Here is a 17,797-nt window from a genome sequence, read left to right as displayed (position 1 = left end):
TGCAGCTCTGAGATAAGGGAACAAACAATTCCTTACTTTGAGGAGGCCTCCGTGAGTGACACCAATTGCAGGATGCAGCACATGTCCCAATGGCACCATTATGCCAATGCTGAAGAACACTGACATAAGGGGTTAGGATTGCTTCCTAAATGTACTACAATAAGTTTCAAAGCAGTAATAAGTTGCTGAAATAAAACACAATCTCATTAAGCAATTTAAAGTTGATTTCTATATTTGTACAATCTTAGTGGGACGTGACAATGGGTGTAGGCCTATGGGAGGACGGCCCAATGAACTCTGGCACTTCAAAGCGTACCCCTACACCACTATCAAGGCACCATCTAAAAGGGGATTTACCAATGGAAGGGAATCTTCTTCACCATGATGAAAATGATTCCTCCCATGCCTTTTACTTTCCTATATAAATAAGTTACCAGAGTGAAGCTTTTCGGTGAGGCTGCCCAGCGCTTGACAGTGGTTAGTGGCCACTCCTGTAACACTTCCTTGGTCTTCTCATCCACACGCATCACTGACTCCTTGGTTATCCCCAACAGGCGAGGGACCAGCTTATTCTTCCCTTTCATTTTCTCCTGCAAAGGAAACATCTGGGCTTACACAAGTTATCTAGCTTACACAAGTCTCTAATCAACTGACAAAAGAGTGAAGACTCCAAGGAAAGATATCACCTTTCAATCTTTAAATGTGTCTGAAATGAGTGAGAAAGTTTAACAATACGTACGAAGCAGGCAGTTAATTAGTAGAATCTCTCCAAACTCATGGCAGTAAGTCATGGTAGAACAAAGTTGCTGTCCATTCAGATTAAGGACCAAACTACCTGTGATTACATGATCCTACAGTTTCAGGGATTCAATTTTTGTTGGAACCACTGCACAAGCTGAAAGAGTTAACACCTCTCTTTTAGCCACTGCCTTGCCACTTGCTACTGTCTCAATCTTGATTCTCCCACCCCCCCAAGGCTACTATTTAAAGGAAGCCTGCCCATGTCCAAATTACGCATTAAACATGACATGTAGCTAGCTTTGATTTCTGGAGTTCTTGAGTAACACAGCTCTGATGCACCATGATTTGTGGGAATACTGTTGTTGGCCTGAAGGAACTAAACCCAGGATCTATGGTTGAGAAAATAAAACATAATGGGTCACAATGGGTGATAATGGGTCTTCATGAGTTAATTTTTCTGAACTGCTGCTCCAACAGAAATACAGTGGGTCCTCTTTATCTGTGGATTCGGAACACATAGATTTGACCCACTGTGGGTTGTGAACCCGTGACTGGAGGAACCATGGAAAACCTCCTGGATGTGACTGGAAGTGTCTTCTGGTCATGTCTGGGGGGCTTTCTGAGGCCTGGAAAGGCATGTGCAGTCTCTCCAAGCTTCGGAAAGCCCCCTGGTGATGTTTAAATGGCATTTCCGGTTTTTGAGAAAGTGCTTCTGGTCACATCTGGAGGTCCTCATGGCCCAAGCAGATTTGATAATCTGCAGGTTTCATTATCTGTGGGTGGGTGGGGGGAATCCAGGAACAGATTCGCTGCAGATACCAAGGGCAAACCTCTATCTAGGATGCCTCAAAAACATTTAGCATCACAGCAAATGCACAGATTTACTCTCAAAACCTTCTTTATCCAAAACAATCTGGTTGTTTGAATTTACCTTTCTCATTACATAAACATTTTCCAATCTTCTGATCAGAGTATAAAGGGCCTAAACTGATCTTAGGATAGATTCAGACACACAACCAATACTTAATTCATTTATAGTCTAGTCCAGTGATTTTCAACCTTTTTTGTCTCACACCAAACTGACAAGGTACTAAAATTACCAAGGCACACCATCAGTTTTTCTGACAATTAACACACCCTGCTGTTGTTGGGGGGCTAACATAAGCCAAAGGCCCTAATAATAAATGACTGTCCCCCAAACTCCCGCGGCACACCTGCAGACCATTTGCAGCACACCAGTGTGCCATGGCACAGTGGTTGAAAATGGTTGGTCTAATTCCATCACTTCAGAGAACTCACTGACATACATGTCTCTTTTTACATTGCCATGGGATGCTGGGGATGGAAAACAGGTCAATACAAAAACACAGATGAGAGCATTTTGCAGTGGTAAGCTATCTGCACCCAACACTGTGACGAGAGACAATGAGAAACACACATATATGGAGGGGTTTTTTATTTTCTAAGTCATCAGTAATTTATTAAGGATTTTCACTGTAGAGATGAAGGTGAAGAATGACTAATATTAACAAAAACCATAAGTACTGAAAAACAATCATTCAGTTGGGTATTTCAAAAGTATTGGGAAGAAAAGATGCTTCTGATAATTAAATTCTGTGCTTATTATGAAATTGGGCCAATCTGAGATAGCTGAATATCCTATTTCCAAGCAGATAGGAAGGAAGAAAAGCAACAAGACGGAAGATGATAAAAAGGGTACAAGAAGAAAGAAGGAAGGAATAACAGAGGGCAGGTTTGTGTGGGACAGCTGAGTAAGGAGTCCAGTTGCTACATCACAGCAGTTGCTGTTTGAGAGCAATACTGTTGTAGTGAAAGTACTGCAAATACACTCCCATATGCCTAACAATTGATGTGAGTAAGGTATTCCTTTGCTGATCATGTCACTTGCAATCAATTCTAGGAGTTCTGTTATCCAGTCTGCAGGAGTTAAAGGTCAGATTCTGCATGGGATGTGCACATCTGAATCCATATGGAGAAAGAACAAAATAAAAGTGCACATGGGCACTTATGAATGCTCCACAGAGGACAAAAGTGAACAATTCCAAAATCAACATGAAAAAGGAGGAAAATGCTCAAGGGCCAGGACTTCCTTTGGAGTTTTGACCATATGCTGGAGAAAACTAGTCACTTTTCAGTTTGCCTCTTCAGCAGCACAAGTGGCTCCATTGAAAATTCCCAAGAACCCCCTGACTGCATGTTGAAGGTTCTAACACAGAAATACATATTAAGCCATTTCTGCCCAACATTGCAAATAAGCAACAGAGACCAAATGTGTACACCTATGGGCTGGGCAAAAATGGGTTAACTGTATTGGATTGTAGTCATAGACAACAAATGCCACAACTTTAATTTGGAAACCCTTTTCTTCCTACATGGTGATAACAAAAACATGCAAGTCTTCAAAGGGAAAAATTGGATAATGGCCCTCAACAGAACAAAAATGTAAGGCCCACTGTCTTAATGCATTTTAACTTCTCTTAAGAAAAAGTCTGGGTTTCCCTCTACTTAGGGATACAAGGAACAAGCACAACAATTTGAACTGGAGTTCAATATTCTGCAAGACACGGTACACATACAGCCCTGGCTTAAATTTATGAAATGAGACTGTGAAGATTCAGCTCTAAGAGCTTTGGGGCCAGAGTGGTATAATGGTTTGAATGCTGGGATTAGGAGCAGGGAGATGAGGGTTCAAATCCCCATAGAGACATAAAATTGACAGGATAATCTTGGGTTACTCAGCACCTTTCAGCATAATGCACCTCACAGAACTCTGCAAATAAAGTACGGAGGACCATATACACCATGCTAAGATCCTTGAATAAAAAGATTGAGCCTACCAACATCAAATAAATTCTGACTTGGGTAGGCAAGCCTTTTATGATGAAAAACAAAAGTTGGATTTAACCAAGCAGGTGCAAATTCTAGCCAAAACCTCTCCTACCTTAACGAGGAAGAAAGACACTCCATAGGTCCTCAATGACCGGGCCAACTTCACATATTTCACCTTCGCTTCTATTTCTGTCATCTCACCACAGTTTTTGTGTTCCTGCAAAGAGGCTCCAATTGATCATTTTGGCATCATTTAAAGACCTACTAGAAACCCCTCACCCCAATTCAGACATTATTTTAAAATACAGTAATTCTTTTTGAGGCTCTTTTCAAATATGACTGTGCCAAATGGCATGTGGGAAACCAAAATGCCTTGCTAGCCTTCCCCCCCCCCCCAAAAAAAAAAAAAAAAAAAGGTTTTGAAACAGACAGGATTCAGATGCCTGTATCATTCATCCTTCGGGAATATACCATCTCAGTTTGAGAGACAACAATCCCTTGACATTTAATGTATTCATGCTGATCTGTAGCCTGCTCAGGGCTGGCTGCCGTTGTACACAAAACCGAAACTGGTTTCCTTCTCTCCCCTCCCCATCTCCTTCCAACATTCATTTTCTAAAAAGAAACAGAAAAACAGCAGACAGGGAGAATAATCTGGTCAGGTCCATTTAATTAATGTAACCTGCCCTTTTTCCAGCCCAATGGCTCTCTTGCCTTATAGGCAACCAACGCTTCCAACTCATAACCTCTGCTCCACTGAAAAGCAGTGCTGATCTCTCAAGTCCCAACACAGATAAGTTTGGAATTAGACTCATTTCCAATTCATCCCATCAACACTATCCCTTGCTAAACCCCAAGCTCTGATTGTTGTTGTTTCCCATGACTTCCCACCTTTACTTGCTATACCCCATTCACTTCCTAAATATATTTTTAAATGAATATAATGCCACTTAAAAACCATCACTTTTTCTCATCCAGAGAGATACCTTCCTCTTCCAAATTCCTCTTACTTCCCATTCACCGAGGAGGCATACCTGTCCGCTAATTCGCTCTTCCTGCCCACGTCCTAAACCTTTCCCATCTTGTGCCAGCACAAGAAAGAACCAGCAAACGATGTTCTCTTTTCCTTCTCGCAGACACTGATCGAGTCCCTCTATCAGTCAGGGGAAAAAAACCCTCAAAAACAACCGCTTCCACTGAAGGGCTCCTTTTCTTTTTTAAAAGCTCAAAATGAAGTCTGCAGAAATGCATATGTCAGCCTTCATTATTCTCGGAGATTCTGACCACATTCTGGGGACACAATATTAGCATGTGCAGTGACATTTTCTCAGCGCTAGCAATATCACTCTCGTCGTCCGCTGCCAACTCTTTCAAATTAAACTGACACTGGGCATCTTCCTGCATCTAACTCAGGAAAGATGGCCGATGTCGACAGCAACCCAAAGCAGAAGATGGCTACAACCAGTGCTAATCGGTCGACTTCTAGCACCTCTTCCTCCCACCCCTGCCTGTCAGGAAGAAGGTTTGAGAGAAACGTAGGCCTCGCTCTCGCAAATGGCAGAGGAGGTGGTAAAGCTAGGCTTGGTCTACATCACTTCAAACTGCAGGTGGTAGCTGACCTGACTCAGTGCGACTCCAGGCAAACTAATTCCTGCACACAGAACATGAAGCAGGAAGAATTCTACCCTAGTTTTCACCCTGGAACATCAGTGTTCTACCTTTTTTTAAAAAAAGATTTAAAGGCCACTTTTCCAAAAGCTTAAAGCCATATGCAATACGACTATATGTAAAGAATATTCAATCACATTCAATCACAATCAAGCATTCAATCACATAACACCCCTACCACGCAGTGCTGAAAAGGTACAATTTAGGCACAGATTTATCACCTCATATATTGGGGAGAACTAGGTCTTAGTTAAGCCCACTATATAGAAATCCTACATTTTCAAACTTTCCAAACACTCTCAGCCCTAGTGCTGAAGATACTATGTGCAACCAGCAGTGATTTTTTGGACTAAACTAAGTATTACTTTAAATACAGTGGGCCTCCTTATCCGCAGGGGTTCAGTTCCAGAACTCCACGTGGATAAGAAATTCTGCGAATGGCTAAGTCCCGGTAAGAAGATAAATATGCAAAAATTGCTGAAATCGTGTACATTTGCACAAATAGCACACGTTGTCTAACACTGCCATAGGGAAATAGCCTTAGACATACAGAAATTGCTTAAATGTGCATTAATGGTGGGCGTGAGGTGAATGAGGTAACCAAGCACTGTGCAATGCCTGGGTATGTGAATTTTTTAAAATAATTTTCCATTCTGTGGTTGGTTAAATCCATGGGTGCCAGGCCTGTGGATAAGGAGGGCCCACTGTACGTATTTTGCGAATGGATGTTGTTGCTTTATTCTTTTTAAAGCCCAATCATCACCTGTAGGGTACAATCCAGATCAGGACCATAGTGTGAATGGAGGGGGCTTTAACCCTTTCCCCTTGTTAGAGCCCTCATCAAGATGCCCCTCCTGCCCCTTGATATTTAACATGCAATTGCTAACCATGTGGATAAAGTAACATCTAGTTTGGTCTTCAGGAAAGAAACATGTAACATATACATTTAGTAGAGCTCATCCAGGTTTGGCTCAAAACAGAGTTTCCGATAGGAGGCAGTGGGAAAAGCAAAACAACAGTCAACAGTGCCTGCAAATTCACCACCAGTATCCTCCAACAAGCCCCAAATGGAGCAAGCCACTCAGACTTGACAAGTCAGAAATTAAACTCATATTCTGAGAAGTACTTGAGTCACAAGTTGGCATAAATGCATGTTAGGACTTGAGCCCATTTAGAGTAAGACACCAGGCGTGTCAAGTGGGATTTAGCCTGTGCACTACCAGTCAGGTCTGGTCAAAGGGAGGAATTACAAATAGGCTAGCTTGGCCAATAAGGAAGGCTCTTAAAACAGCGGTACAGTTTGGTATGGCATTGTCTAATCTCTAGAGAAACGCTCAGGTCTCAGGCCCAGGAGGATTCTCTTCCTGCATTTTCTGCAGTTAGCTGCTCTTTGAGAGGAATTGGGTCTGACACTCTAGTCTAGAGGAGGTGGGGGATGGGATGGAAGAGCACGGAAGGAATGGCAATCGCTCTTCAGTTGTTCCACTCCCACCAACACAGGCACTACTGACCTGGAGGCATGGGCTTCCAAGGGAGACGGAGCTTAGCCAGCTAGGAAGGAAGGCCAATGCTTGGGTCAGGATTCCAAACCTGATTGTGGAAACAGCATAAAAGCTGCCCATGGCAAGCAACTGATCAGAACAGATGTTGCATCAGCAACAGACAGGCAGAAACTGAGGGTCACTGGCATACCTGGGGGTGTTGGGGGGCAAATGACCTGAGTGGCACCCTGCGGGGGGCAGTGCCTCGATCCTTCTTCCCAGCTGCCATTTTTTTTCTTTTTTCAGACCCATTTCTGAGGTCTTAGAAGGCCTTGTAAGGGCCAGGGAGGCTGCCCACGGCTTCCCCATTCCCCAGAAGGCCTTCAAAATGCCAAAAAAAAAAAAATGGCACTTCTGGTTTTCTGTGAGAACTGAGACATTTTTTACATGGGGGTATGGCATTTCATGGTCTTGTGTTCTGGGGCAGCACTGTGGCCAGGTCCACAATTTTTGAGGCTTTTTTTATAGTACACCTGAAACACTTAAATCAGGGGCTCATTTGTAGGAGATGCTCTTACGGATACAGGAGATTTCTGGGCATTCTGCCTGCCTATGGTGGGTTTATTCCAGGTTGGTCATCATCTTCGTTCTCAGGGTCCAGGTGGTATTGTGGGGGATGGGTCCTGTGAAACAGCAGGCGAGCCCAGGCATTGGGCAAGAGTCGACATTGGATTCAGTATTATCTAAAAGAGGGGCACCCACAGTGGCTTTCTGAAGTCCCCACTAGGGGGAGCCAACCCCTCTTGATCTCAGCACAGGCTGGGAGGCTCCTGCTTCCATCTATTCAGTCCGTGGGACCTGGCAGGTTCTGATGGGTCTTCCACAGGTTTCTCTTATCCAGAATCTGGTACTTAGGCTCTAGATTAATGAGCATCCTATTACCTCATTTCTAAAGTCCACCCAATGTACCTTATTTTAACTACTGTTTTTCCAAGTGGACCAAACCAATTAGTTCTTCAGCACTTTGGGAGGTGTCCATTCAAATGAGGTCTAGAATTCCATCAAAACATCGCTGGCCATAAGAAAACTTTGAAAACGCAAGTGCCTTTGGCGGGGCTGATCTCTTGATGGGACTGGCTGAGGCAGCTGCCTCAAGTAGTAGACTGACAGGGGATATCCACCATCATTTGGTTGCTCATCCCCCTTACTTTCTGCCTTTAAAAGTCAGAGCGGACCAGAGAAGAGGAAATGTGGTGAAAAGGAGAGCGGTACAATTGGATGCTCTACCCAGCACCCTCCTCTTCTCCTCCTGCTTCATTTCTCTCTTCCTTTTTTATCCCAAAGAGGAGGAGGAAGAGCAATGGAGACGGTTGATGCACTGCTGTGCAAGAGGCTGGCATTTGGCGAGACAAGCTATTGCATAAAAGGGGGGATGGCATCTGGTATATTGCTTCAGGTTCCAGGCCAGATGCCCTGGCCCTCTTGGTGCTCCACCATCTGACTGTCCTTCAATGCCATCAGAACTCCACATGATACACACACTGGGCTTTCGGGTTTCAGCCTACAATGAACCACAAAGGCCTTTACGTAACCATTTTCCCCCCTTCAAGTGCGTTTCTTTTTGCATTGTAAATTGCACTCAAGACAAAGAATTGGAACCGTTGAACATGCTCATTTCTTGAAGAAAATGTACTGAAAAGCCAAGAGGAAGAAGAAAAAAAATCTTCCAACCACATGCACAAAATTTGAATTAGGATAGCAGTTTGCCAAAGGGAAAGAAAGAGAAAGCCGTCTGCTTCTTTTACACTTGAGTTAATGCTAGTTTATTGCTGAAGCAAATGCATACAGTCATGAAAGCAAAAACACCCACATTTCTACATACAGCTGAAAAAAAAAACCAAACACATCTTTAATTACCTGAAATATCCTCTTTTCAGCTCCTCTTTGCTTGATATATTCTTTCGGAAGGAATTCTTTCAGACTGGGGGAAAAAAGCAAAAGCCACAGTTAATGAACATGCAATCGCCCTTTGCTTGTTTTGAAGTCTTGCGGTTTGGAGGAAGTGGATGTCAACCCTTGTTCATATGGCTTCTGGTACCCTGTAGCCTCCCTTTCTCCTGATTGGCTGCCTCTGGGTGGGAGGGAAGCTATCAACCAGTCAGGAGAGTCCAGCTCAAACTTTACTGGGTCGGGGAATCAAGCAAATAGAAAATATGCATCACTCTCACACACAGTTCTTCATACACACCAATGTTCACTCACACACCTGACTTGTAAGTCACCACTACGAGCCATGTGAGAAACAAATACACTACGAGCACGTGAGAAGCTTTTGGAGCCTTTTCCTGGCTCCAAAGCAGCCAATTTGCACCGAAAATTCATCTGAGTTTCATCAGATTCCAGGGGGTTCAATATTAATTCATTTAAAAAATGCATGAACTGCCCTTCTGGTTATTGATGGGCCTGGGCAAATTGATGCCACAGAGGATTGGAAACTTCAATAGAACCTCAAATTAAAACAACTACAATCTTAAAACCAAATCTCCCGCTAAAGAGACTGAAATACTCATGTGAATTGTAATTAATGCTGAGTATTTCTTACACCTGGCATTAAAAAAGGATTTGGTAAGATTACAGGAGATGTTTTGACACAGTGGAACTTTGATATATAATAATAATAATAATATACAGTATTTATATATCGCCTTTCTTGGTCTTTATTCAAGACTTTATTCAAGGCGGTTTACACAGGCAGGCTTATTAAATCCACGCAGGGATTTTTACAAATTGAAAGAAGGTTCTCTCTTTCAAGAACCACCACATTCAAGGTGATACACTCCGATCTGGTTTAACATTCTGGCCTCCATCCTCCCACGCTCCGAGCAGATGGAACAGCTCAGCTGCAGCTTGCCAGCTGCTTCAAGGTCGCACGGTGCCGGTGGCCTCGAACCGGCGACCTTGTGGATGTTAATCTTCAGGCAAATGGAGGCTCTACCCTCTAGACCAGACCTCCTGCCCTGGTAGCTATATGGTAGCTAGTGACTCAGGACCAGTGACTTGTAGTCAGGGGAGGCAGAGCCTCACCTTTCCCAACAAGAAAAAAAAAAAACAAAACTCAAGGACCCAACAAGTAAAAAAAAAAAAGTTCTTTGCTTTTCCACACTGCTTTTTCTTCATCAGTACAGACACTGAGAAGCAGCATACACACCCATTAAGCTTCACACACACTCAGTGAAGCAGTCATTTCACTATAAGCATGGCTGGCTTCCAATGGGGGGAAAAAGGGCAGGGTGCTTTATCATCAGTCTCTGAGGAGGCAGCAGGAAGAGTTGCCTCCAGCAGGTTAGACTAATCATGGGTGTCTTCCAATAATAAAAAAAAGCAGGGTGGCTATTTTCCAATCAAAAATCAGCAGAAGGTCTGCATCAGCTAGCTCTGGGGAGACAGCGAGAAGAATTGCCTAGGCTCTGTTTTTAAAAAGCCATAAAAAGCAGGGAACTTGCACACACACTCTGTATAGCACCAGGAGAGGCAGCTTTCGGTTGCTGTAGGAGGTATGTTGCTGAGCTCATCCCAGCTCTGAGTGGGGGAAGAAGAGGAGAGGTTTTTAAATTTACTTCCAGAGATGGGGAAGTGTGTTTCAGAGAGGGAGCTTAAGGGGGAGGGAGGGGAGAGAGTGAGTGAGTATGGCCTCTCTGGGCTTGAACCTCACCACACGTCACTGTCCAAGACAGGGCATTTGTATCACTCATACCCAGGGCTGGTTTATTTGTCTGGCTGCCTGAAGTGCTTGCCTTACAGAGTGGATTGATGGAATATTTGTCCGACTTCCTCAGACTCCTCCTGCTCTTAGGATTTTAAAAGAAAGAAGGAAACAGAACAGGAGAGATGGAGGAGACTGCCTCTTCTCTCTCCTTCACACTTCCTCTTCCATTCCATTTCCCTCTTCCTTTTAGGATCCAGGGAGCAGGAGAAGTGCCACTAATGGTGGGTGGTGCACCACTGGGCAAAGGACAGCAGCATTTGATGCATTGTCTCAGGTGATGGGAGGTCTACGGCTGTCTCTGGTGCAACCTACTCACTTCCATAGAGGCTTGCTCTGTTTCTTCTCCAAAGGCCTTTTGATCTCTCTGACCGGGTTCCTACAATGTCTGGGAGCATTTGCTTTTGTTGCTGTTGCTGGTTCTTCTACCACTTAATTACTTGTTACACTCCAAAACTGACTCTGCTGTTTGACATTTGGGGTGTGCGTGTTTGTAAACACTCAGTAACCCAGACATGTGGCATCCGGTGTGAAATGCCCCCCCGCCCCCACTGTTGATGGATTCTGTCCCAACTCAAGCACTGCTAAGAAAGCCAGGGCAGAGACTCTTTGTAACACCTTCCTTTCCCATTCCTTAGCTCAAGATTTTCAATGCTTCTTGTTTTGGCTACAAAAGGATACTGAAAAGCCAGAGAGATGCTTTCATTAAAGTCAGCGCTTAGCAGAAATGCTCAACGAATGCCTTCGGTACCTCCTGGAATTATCGCTAAGCGTAACATCACTCCTCGGAAGATACTCTGTCCAATTAAAATGAAATCACTCGTAAGGAGAGGGGGAGGGAGCAAAACCCCCAGAGAAATCATCCATGAGGGTTTTTCTTCTTTAATTTGGATCTTGAATCGAATGCTTACTGTGCTGAAGAGAATGGGTCCTCTTTGCAGAAATGGAAAATTCAATTATTATTAAATTGCATTATTTAAATTATGCAGAACCAACATTGCCAAGCAAGATAGCAACAATTATCTGCATGAGCATTTGGCCTTACAATGTACTAGAATGGATTTAGCATCCATAACAGCAGCAGAAATTCCTCTGCCGTTAGATCGCAGTGATCCAGTCAAGAAGATAAGCACAGTTCAATCACAAACATGCAATCTGTTTTGTACATGCCATGTGCAGGTCCAGCCTATTTATACACAGATTTTTTTTATACATGGATTTGACTCAACACGAACGGCCCCTGCAAAGGAGAAGGAATGTGCTGATCCCTGGAGAAGGGGAAAATGCACCCCTTTAAAATCTGTTTAAAAAACTGAACAGCCCTTTAACAATTTATTTATTTATTAGATTTGTATTCCGCCTTTCTCCTCGAAGGGCACCCAAGGCAGCTAACAATCAAGTTAAAATGCAAGGCAACAGATAAACATTAAAATACAAAACACTTAAAAACAATTAAAACAAGATAAAAGAGCCTCCTTAAAAAGAGAGGGCAGGTGGCTGACAATCCATCAATCCTTCTTTCTCCTGCCACCCCTCCCTTCCCCCTGAGCACTTTTGCATTGGTGAAGCGTTGGAGGAGGACTGATTGATGAATTGTCTTCTTAACGACTCTTATCTTAGAGTCACAAGATCAGCAAGGCTGTTTTTAAATCACTGGAGCAAAGAAACTTTGTTTTTTAAATTGATTTGCTATAGTGCGTTTTTTGCCATCCACGTGAGTGCTTGGAACAGAACCCACGCAAATTAGTCTCAGCCTGTACTTGCAATGCACAATGGACCAAACATGGAGAGAATGGGGCTCCCCCTAGCTGGTATGAAACTCCCTATACACAATGGAAGTCCTGAGCTATGTAGTTAGGGCCGCTTCATACATTCCACGGAGTCAAGTAGCCAAACACCTATTGGATTATACCACTACAGGCTACCGGTGGAGATTATTTACACATTGTACTTCTATAACACAATGCCTGCAAACAGAAGTTCAGCTGACCTAATCTTCTTTTACAGCCAATAACCATTACACCATCTTATGACAGTGAATCTTGTATATTAATTATGCTTTAGTGTGAAGGATGCTCTTTTGATCTCTTCCTGAGATCCTGGAGAACCATTGCAAGCCAGAGTCACAGGGGGCTAGATTCAGGAAGAAGGAGCTTCAGGTGTTCCCTTGCCCTTGTACAAGTTGCTGGTCTACCTTGTTTCTCTGTGCAGCGAAACATGAAGTTCCACTTTTTGGTTTTACCTGGCCTGCAGAGAACTGGGAGACTAAAAAGATCCTAAAGTCTATCCTAGCTTCTGAGAACCGAATAAAGACAGAAAGGATTTTATTTTTAGAAATCCAAGTTGTTCTATGGATACTTTGTTCACAAAACCAGAATGCAGAAACTTAACCCGGACAAAACACAACAGCCAGCTACAATAGCTAAAAACATCAGATTCTCAGCTGAAGAACTAAGCAGAAGCTAACCGTGCCTTCAGGGAAAAGATGCCAGTTATGAAACTGTTATACAATCAGTTCAGGGGGGAGGCAGGGGAAGGGGTGGCACCTAAGGGGGGGGGGGAAAAGGAATTTTTGGGGGTAATGTTTAGGGAAGGCTGACTGATGACTTAGCAGTCAGCACTGAACAGCCTAAGAACAAGATAGTTGATTCTGCAAGTCAGTGGTTCCCAAGCTCCTTGGGGAGCCATGGCAACCAGCCAGGGGAGCTGCAGAATCCTTGCAGAAAAACCCACCTGCTTTGCAAGCAAGCCCTATACAACATACAGCAGTGTTTCCTAAGCTGCGGGTTGCAAAACTGGAAAGTGTGTGTTTACTCATGAGTAGGCAGCCATATCTCAGTCCATTTTGAAGGGCAGACCAAGAAGAAAACACCACCACCAGAATGGCCCCAGTTTGATGAGCACAGACCCCAAAACAACTTGAGAAGGAAATCCCCCCAAGAAAAAAAATGTATTGAGCCCAATGGAAAGTAAAATTGAGCCACATGTGCACATTTATTCATGAGTAGTGCCTCAGCTCTTATTGAAGGCCAGGCAAAGGGGAACACTAGGCCATCAGAATGGTCCCGATCTGAAGAACATGAAGCTCGACAAATGATCCAGGGGTGGCCCACCCCCACCATAATAAAAAAGAGATAAAAACAGAGGCTTGCGGTAAAGTGAAACTTTTAAGTCTCATAAAGTTAGGTGGGTCCTGACAGAGTGTTATTTTTAAAAGTGGGTCCTGGAGCTAAAAGTTTTGGGAACCACTGATAAGATTGTAGCCCTAATGGGGTATCACAGCCAATGGCCCAGCAGGTTAAGGGAGCCGCCAGTCAAAAATGGTTGAGAACCACTGCTGTGAGAGATGATGTCTGGAGTTAAAACAAACATACAATTGTATCTTTGTGACTTGCAGCAGTCAGAAAATGGTTTAGGAACCTTGCAACAGTACTCTTGGGGTGAAGGAGGGTCTTAGATGAAAAGGAAGTACATGGAGAAGTTTCAAGGACTTTCTTCTCTGCAACCCTAGGGCTAGAAACATCCATGTTTGGATCTTTAAATAGTAGCTGAAATACTTAGAATGCCAAAAGTCCAGAATCTCAGGGCATACCTGCAGATGACTGCAATGGCCCCACCATGAAATGTGAGAGGAGATCACGACAAAATCGCTTGGTGGGATGGCGACCCACTGGTTTAGCCACACAGGGCTGGATGAACAAGTTCAGTAAGATGCAGTACTGAAGGGGATGTGCCGCAATGGTCCTCCTGACAGTCTGACTTGAGGGATGGGACACAGCTCTTTCTGCTTTGCAAGCAAAAGGTCCAAAATTCAACCCCTCAGACAGACGCTTCCAAGTCTGTCTGAGAAAGCCCTGTGCCTGAAACCCTAGAGTAGTGGTTCTCACACATTTACCACCGGGACCCACTTTTTAGAATGAGAATCTGTCAGGACCCACTGGAAGTGATGTCATGACTGAAAGTTATATCAACAAGTAGGAAAATTTTGAACAATCCTAGGGTGCAATCCCGCCCACACTTACCCAGGAGTAAGTCCCATTTACTATTGCTGTTAAAAGAAGTAGCTTCTTAAAGTAGCTTATTAAAAGTACAGTTCTGTAACATTTCCCCAAATGCAGTCATATACCATGGTAGCATCAAGTCTAATATACTAAAAATATTGAAATGAGTGGAGACCCACCTGAAATTGGCTCGCGACCCACCTAGTGGATCCCGACCCACAGTTTGAGAAAGACTGCCCTAGAGAGCTGTGTTAACAAGACTGACCTAGATGGACCCATGGTCTGATTCAGTATAAGGCAGGTTCCAGGGTTCATATATAGTAGTTACAATGAAACCTCCCAAGCGAATTAGTGCTGAGCAGCACTCTGTCTGCAGGCGCTATGGATGAGCTGGTGCGAGGTTTTCTGACACTTGTTCTGAGTCAGGTCTGGTATAGAGCTTTCTTGCTGTTTTAAAACCTGATGAGGTGGCAACTGTGACACCATCTCTGAAGGACGTAAGGGGGGACGACGACTCACAAGGATCTTCTCTGGCTGTAGGGGAAGAGCATTAACTCTGCCCTATCCCCAAAGCAGTCCTATGCATAGGCTAAAGCAGTGGTTTTCACACTTCTAAGAATCTGTAAAAGACATTTTGAATTAAGGTAATGGCTTTACCTTTTCCCCCTCAAGCCAAGGCCTAGTCTATGCATGCAGCAGGATTTTGGTGGTAGAAATCCAGCACTACAAAAGACAACCATCGTAGACTTTATGACCTCATTTGGTTGCAAATGTGTTGCTCCGGAGCACACTGGCAAAGAATTTTGATCATGGTGGACTTTGGGCAAATGTTCTGGTCCAACATCAGCAAATAATTTCAGAAAGGATCCCCCCCCCCCCACAAAAAAACTTCTGTGGAACCCCAGGCGGTTACTTAATCTAGAAGTTACTTACTCTAAAAATCCAGGTTTGTGCTTATGTTCAACATGAGGTCCAAATTGGATTTGTGCTTGAAAACCCCCAAATTCACAGGCCTTCTCAAAAGACACTGGATGGGAGCCATTCAGAATGTCATCACGGGCCTGGAAAGCAAGTAGAGAAAGATGTCATGTCATGCTCAAAAGACTGGCGCACTTCAAACCCTCTAACAAGAGAGGCATAGAAAGCTGCCTTATATTGAGTCAGACACCACTGGTCCATTGAGGTCAAGTTGGCAGCAGCTCTCCAAGGTTTGAGACAGGGGTCTTTTCCAGCCCTGCCTGGACATACCACCAGGAATTGAGAACTTGAGACTTCTGTTTGTGGAGCATGGGCTTGATTGATCTATGCCCCTCCAGCCCCCGCTTTGGCCCAAACATGTTAAAATCAAAGAACACGTTTCTTGGTTCTAACAAGCTGAAATCTGACAGTACATCATGTTGTTTCTCTTACCACAGAAGCTATAAACTAAACAGTATAGTTCTACTCAAGCAACATTTTGTTTACACTGTGAATGTGGACTAAACAGAGTTATTTTCCTAACTTGGTAATCACATTTTCCTAGCTTGTGAAAAATGAGCCTATTACCATTCCACTGGTCTCTTTTGAAGCATCAGATCATTTATTTCCATAGCAGAAAAAAAAATCTTTCCAGCATCTGAAAGAGGCGATATGTACATGCATATCCAAATGATGGCCATGCTGCTATTTGCTCTCCATTTTTTCCCCATGGGACCATGGTGGGGTATGAGGTCAAGTGTTGAAAGCCCTTCATTAAACATGGCACCTGTTTGGGATTTTTGTAAAAAAACCCAAAAATTCCATATGTAAATAATTTGTTTTTGTTTTGCAAATACAGACTCTATAGAGGTTCACATGTCTACCTTGCTGTTGGTTTTCCAGTTCATGGCCAAGGCGTAACTTCTAAGAAAAAAAGTGGTTGGATTTATGTACTGCGGTCTGTATTGCAGCTGTTGTGATTGTTTCAGGCTTTTTTAATTACTCTGTTTTGTTGCTACTGACTGGTTGTTTTTAATTCTTCTTCATTCATTCATTAAGCCACCATCCTAGAACATTTTCCCATGAAAAGGCAGGGTATAAATACTTTAAGTAAAACTCAGCAACCAACATAAATTGTTCTTAAGATCTGTTTCTTCTATTTGTGTATATCTATTGTAAAATGTTACTAGAACACACAAACAAAGCATAGTTGTTGAGAAAATGATAATAGGCAACAGAAGCTCCGTTTGCAGTGTTTGATCTGGGATCACCCATTCACACATTCATATTGCCCCTGGACGTTGCTATCATCCAGAGATGGACATGCACAATGAATCAGCCCTACAGCTTTTGTTTTGAAGCAGATATTTTGAAGAACCTTGGACATCTGCTGAGTAAAGAGTCTTGGTGTAGAGCCAAAGGGATTTCTCCAGTCCACTCTGAACCTACCTGAACATAAAGTAAGTTGAGCTGAACAGGGTCTCTTGAATCTACGTTCTGGTCCGAATAGAAGAATTTGCGTCTCAGCAGTAGCGTCTCATTCTCATCTACTCCTTGCTCTCGGAACGTCCGACTGTGATCTAACCAGTTTACTGAGGAGAGAAGGGACCCATATACAAGTTACCATCACTTCATCTTTTTTTTTGTTTTGTTCCCTCTTACAAATGCAAGGTTCATGGCACCCCAACCGTAATGCCCATACTACTAGTACCTACTCTGATGAGATAAAAGTATTTCAGTACAATGTAGAAGAAAACGATTCCTCTAATTCTGAATATCTATAAGCAATTATGGAAAAATGTTATTCCAAAACCTAATTTTCAATCGCGTGCCTGATAACTTTGATGGGAAGGTGGTCAAATAACCCCATTTCCATCAAACACTGTAACACCCGAACAGACTCCGAGACACACCCTTCAAACTGGCAAGTGCAGATATATCTTTATATACAACCCAAGTTCTTTTTGAAACTATCTTTGCATTACAGGAGAAAATCCAGAAACAGGGAGTACAGTATAATCCAGCAAGCAATTTCAAGAGCATTTGCAGTTGATCACATCATTAACTTACTTAATCCTGACCCTGCCCACCCGAAGAGGCCATTGTGACATATAAGAAGTCATGGGGAAGTGGTGAGACCTCCAGACTCATATCTAGATTTGATGACTATATTTTGTACTGGGGCTATAGTTCAGTATGCATGCAGAAGGGTTCAGGTTCAGTTCCTGACATCTCCTGGTAGGGATGGAGGCATTTATTAGAAACCCTGGAGAGTTTCTGCCTATTAACCCAAAATGTGGGTTGGGACACTGGTGGGTTGCAACCTGATTTTGGGT

At 43.4% G+C, this 17,797-nt stretch overlaps 1 protein-coding gene across 4 annotated transcripts in view; it reads right to left on the bottom strand.

The window, feature by feature from the left end:
• TLN2 (talin 2) overlaps nt 1-17,797 on the bottom strand; it is a 225,182-nt gene that overhangs the window by 96,344 nt on the left and 111,041 nt on the right. For all 4 annotated transcript variants that reach the window (XM_066636592.1, XM_066636591.1, XM_066636593.1 and 1 more), the window contains 5 exons: nt 16,911-17,053; nt 15,438-15,565; nt 8,658-8,721; nt 3,704-3,808; nt 435-590 (listed from right to left, as the gene is read on the bottom strand). In XM_066636592.1, coding sequence (XP_066492689.1) covers nt 435-590; nt 3,704-3,808; nt 8,658-8,721; nt 15,438-15,565; nt 16,911-17,053 — 596 coding nt within the window. The remainder of the gene's footprint in view (nt 1-434; nt 591-3,703; nt 3,809-8,657; nt 8,722-15,437; nt 15,566-16,910; nt 17,054-17,797) is intronic.

This window comes from Tiliqua scincoides, chromosome 8 (genome assembly GCF_035046505.1).
Source record: "Tiliqua scincoides isolate rTilSci1 chromosome 8, rTilSci1.hap2, whole genome shotgun sequence".
NCBI lineage: Eukaryota > Metazoa > Chordata > Lepidosauria > Squamata > Scincidae > Tiliqua > Tiliqua scincoides.
The sequence above is the reverse complement of the archived record's forward strand: the minus strand, read 5'-3'. Positions and strand labels throughout refer to the sequence as shown.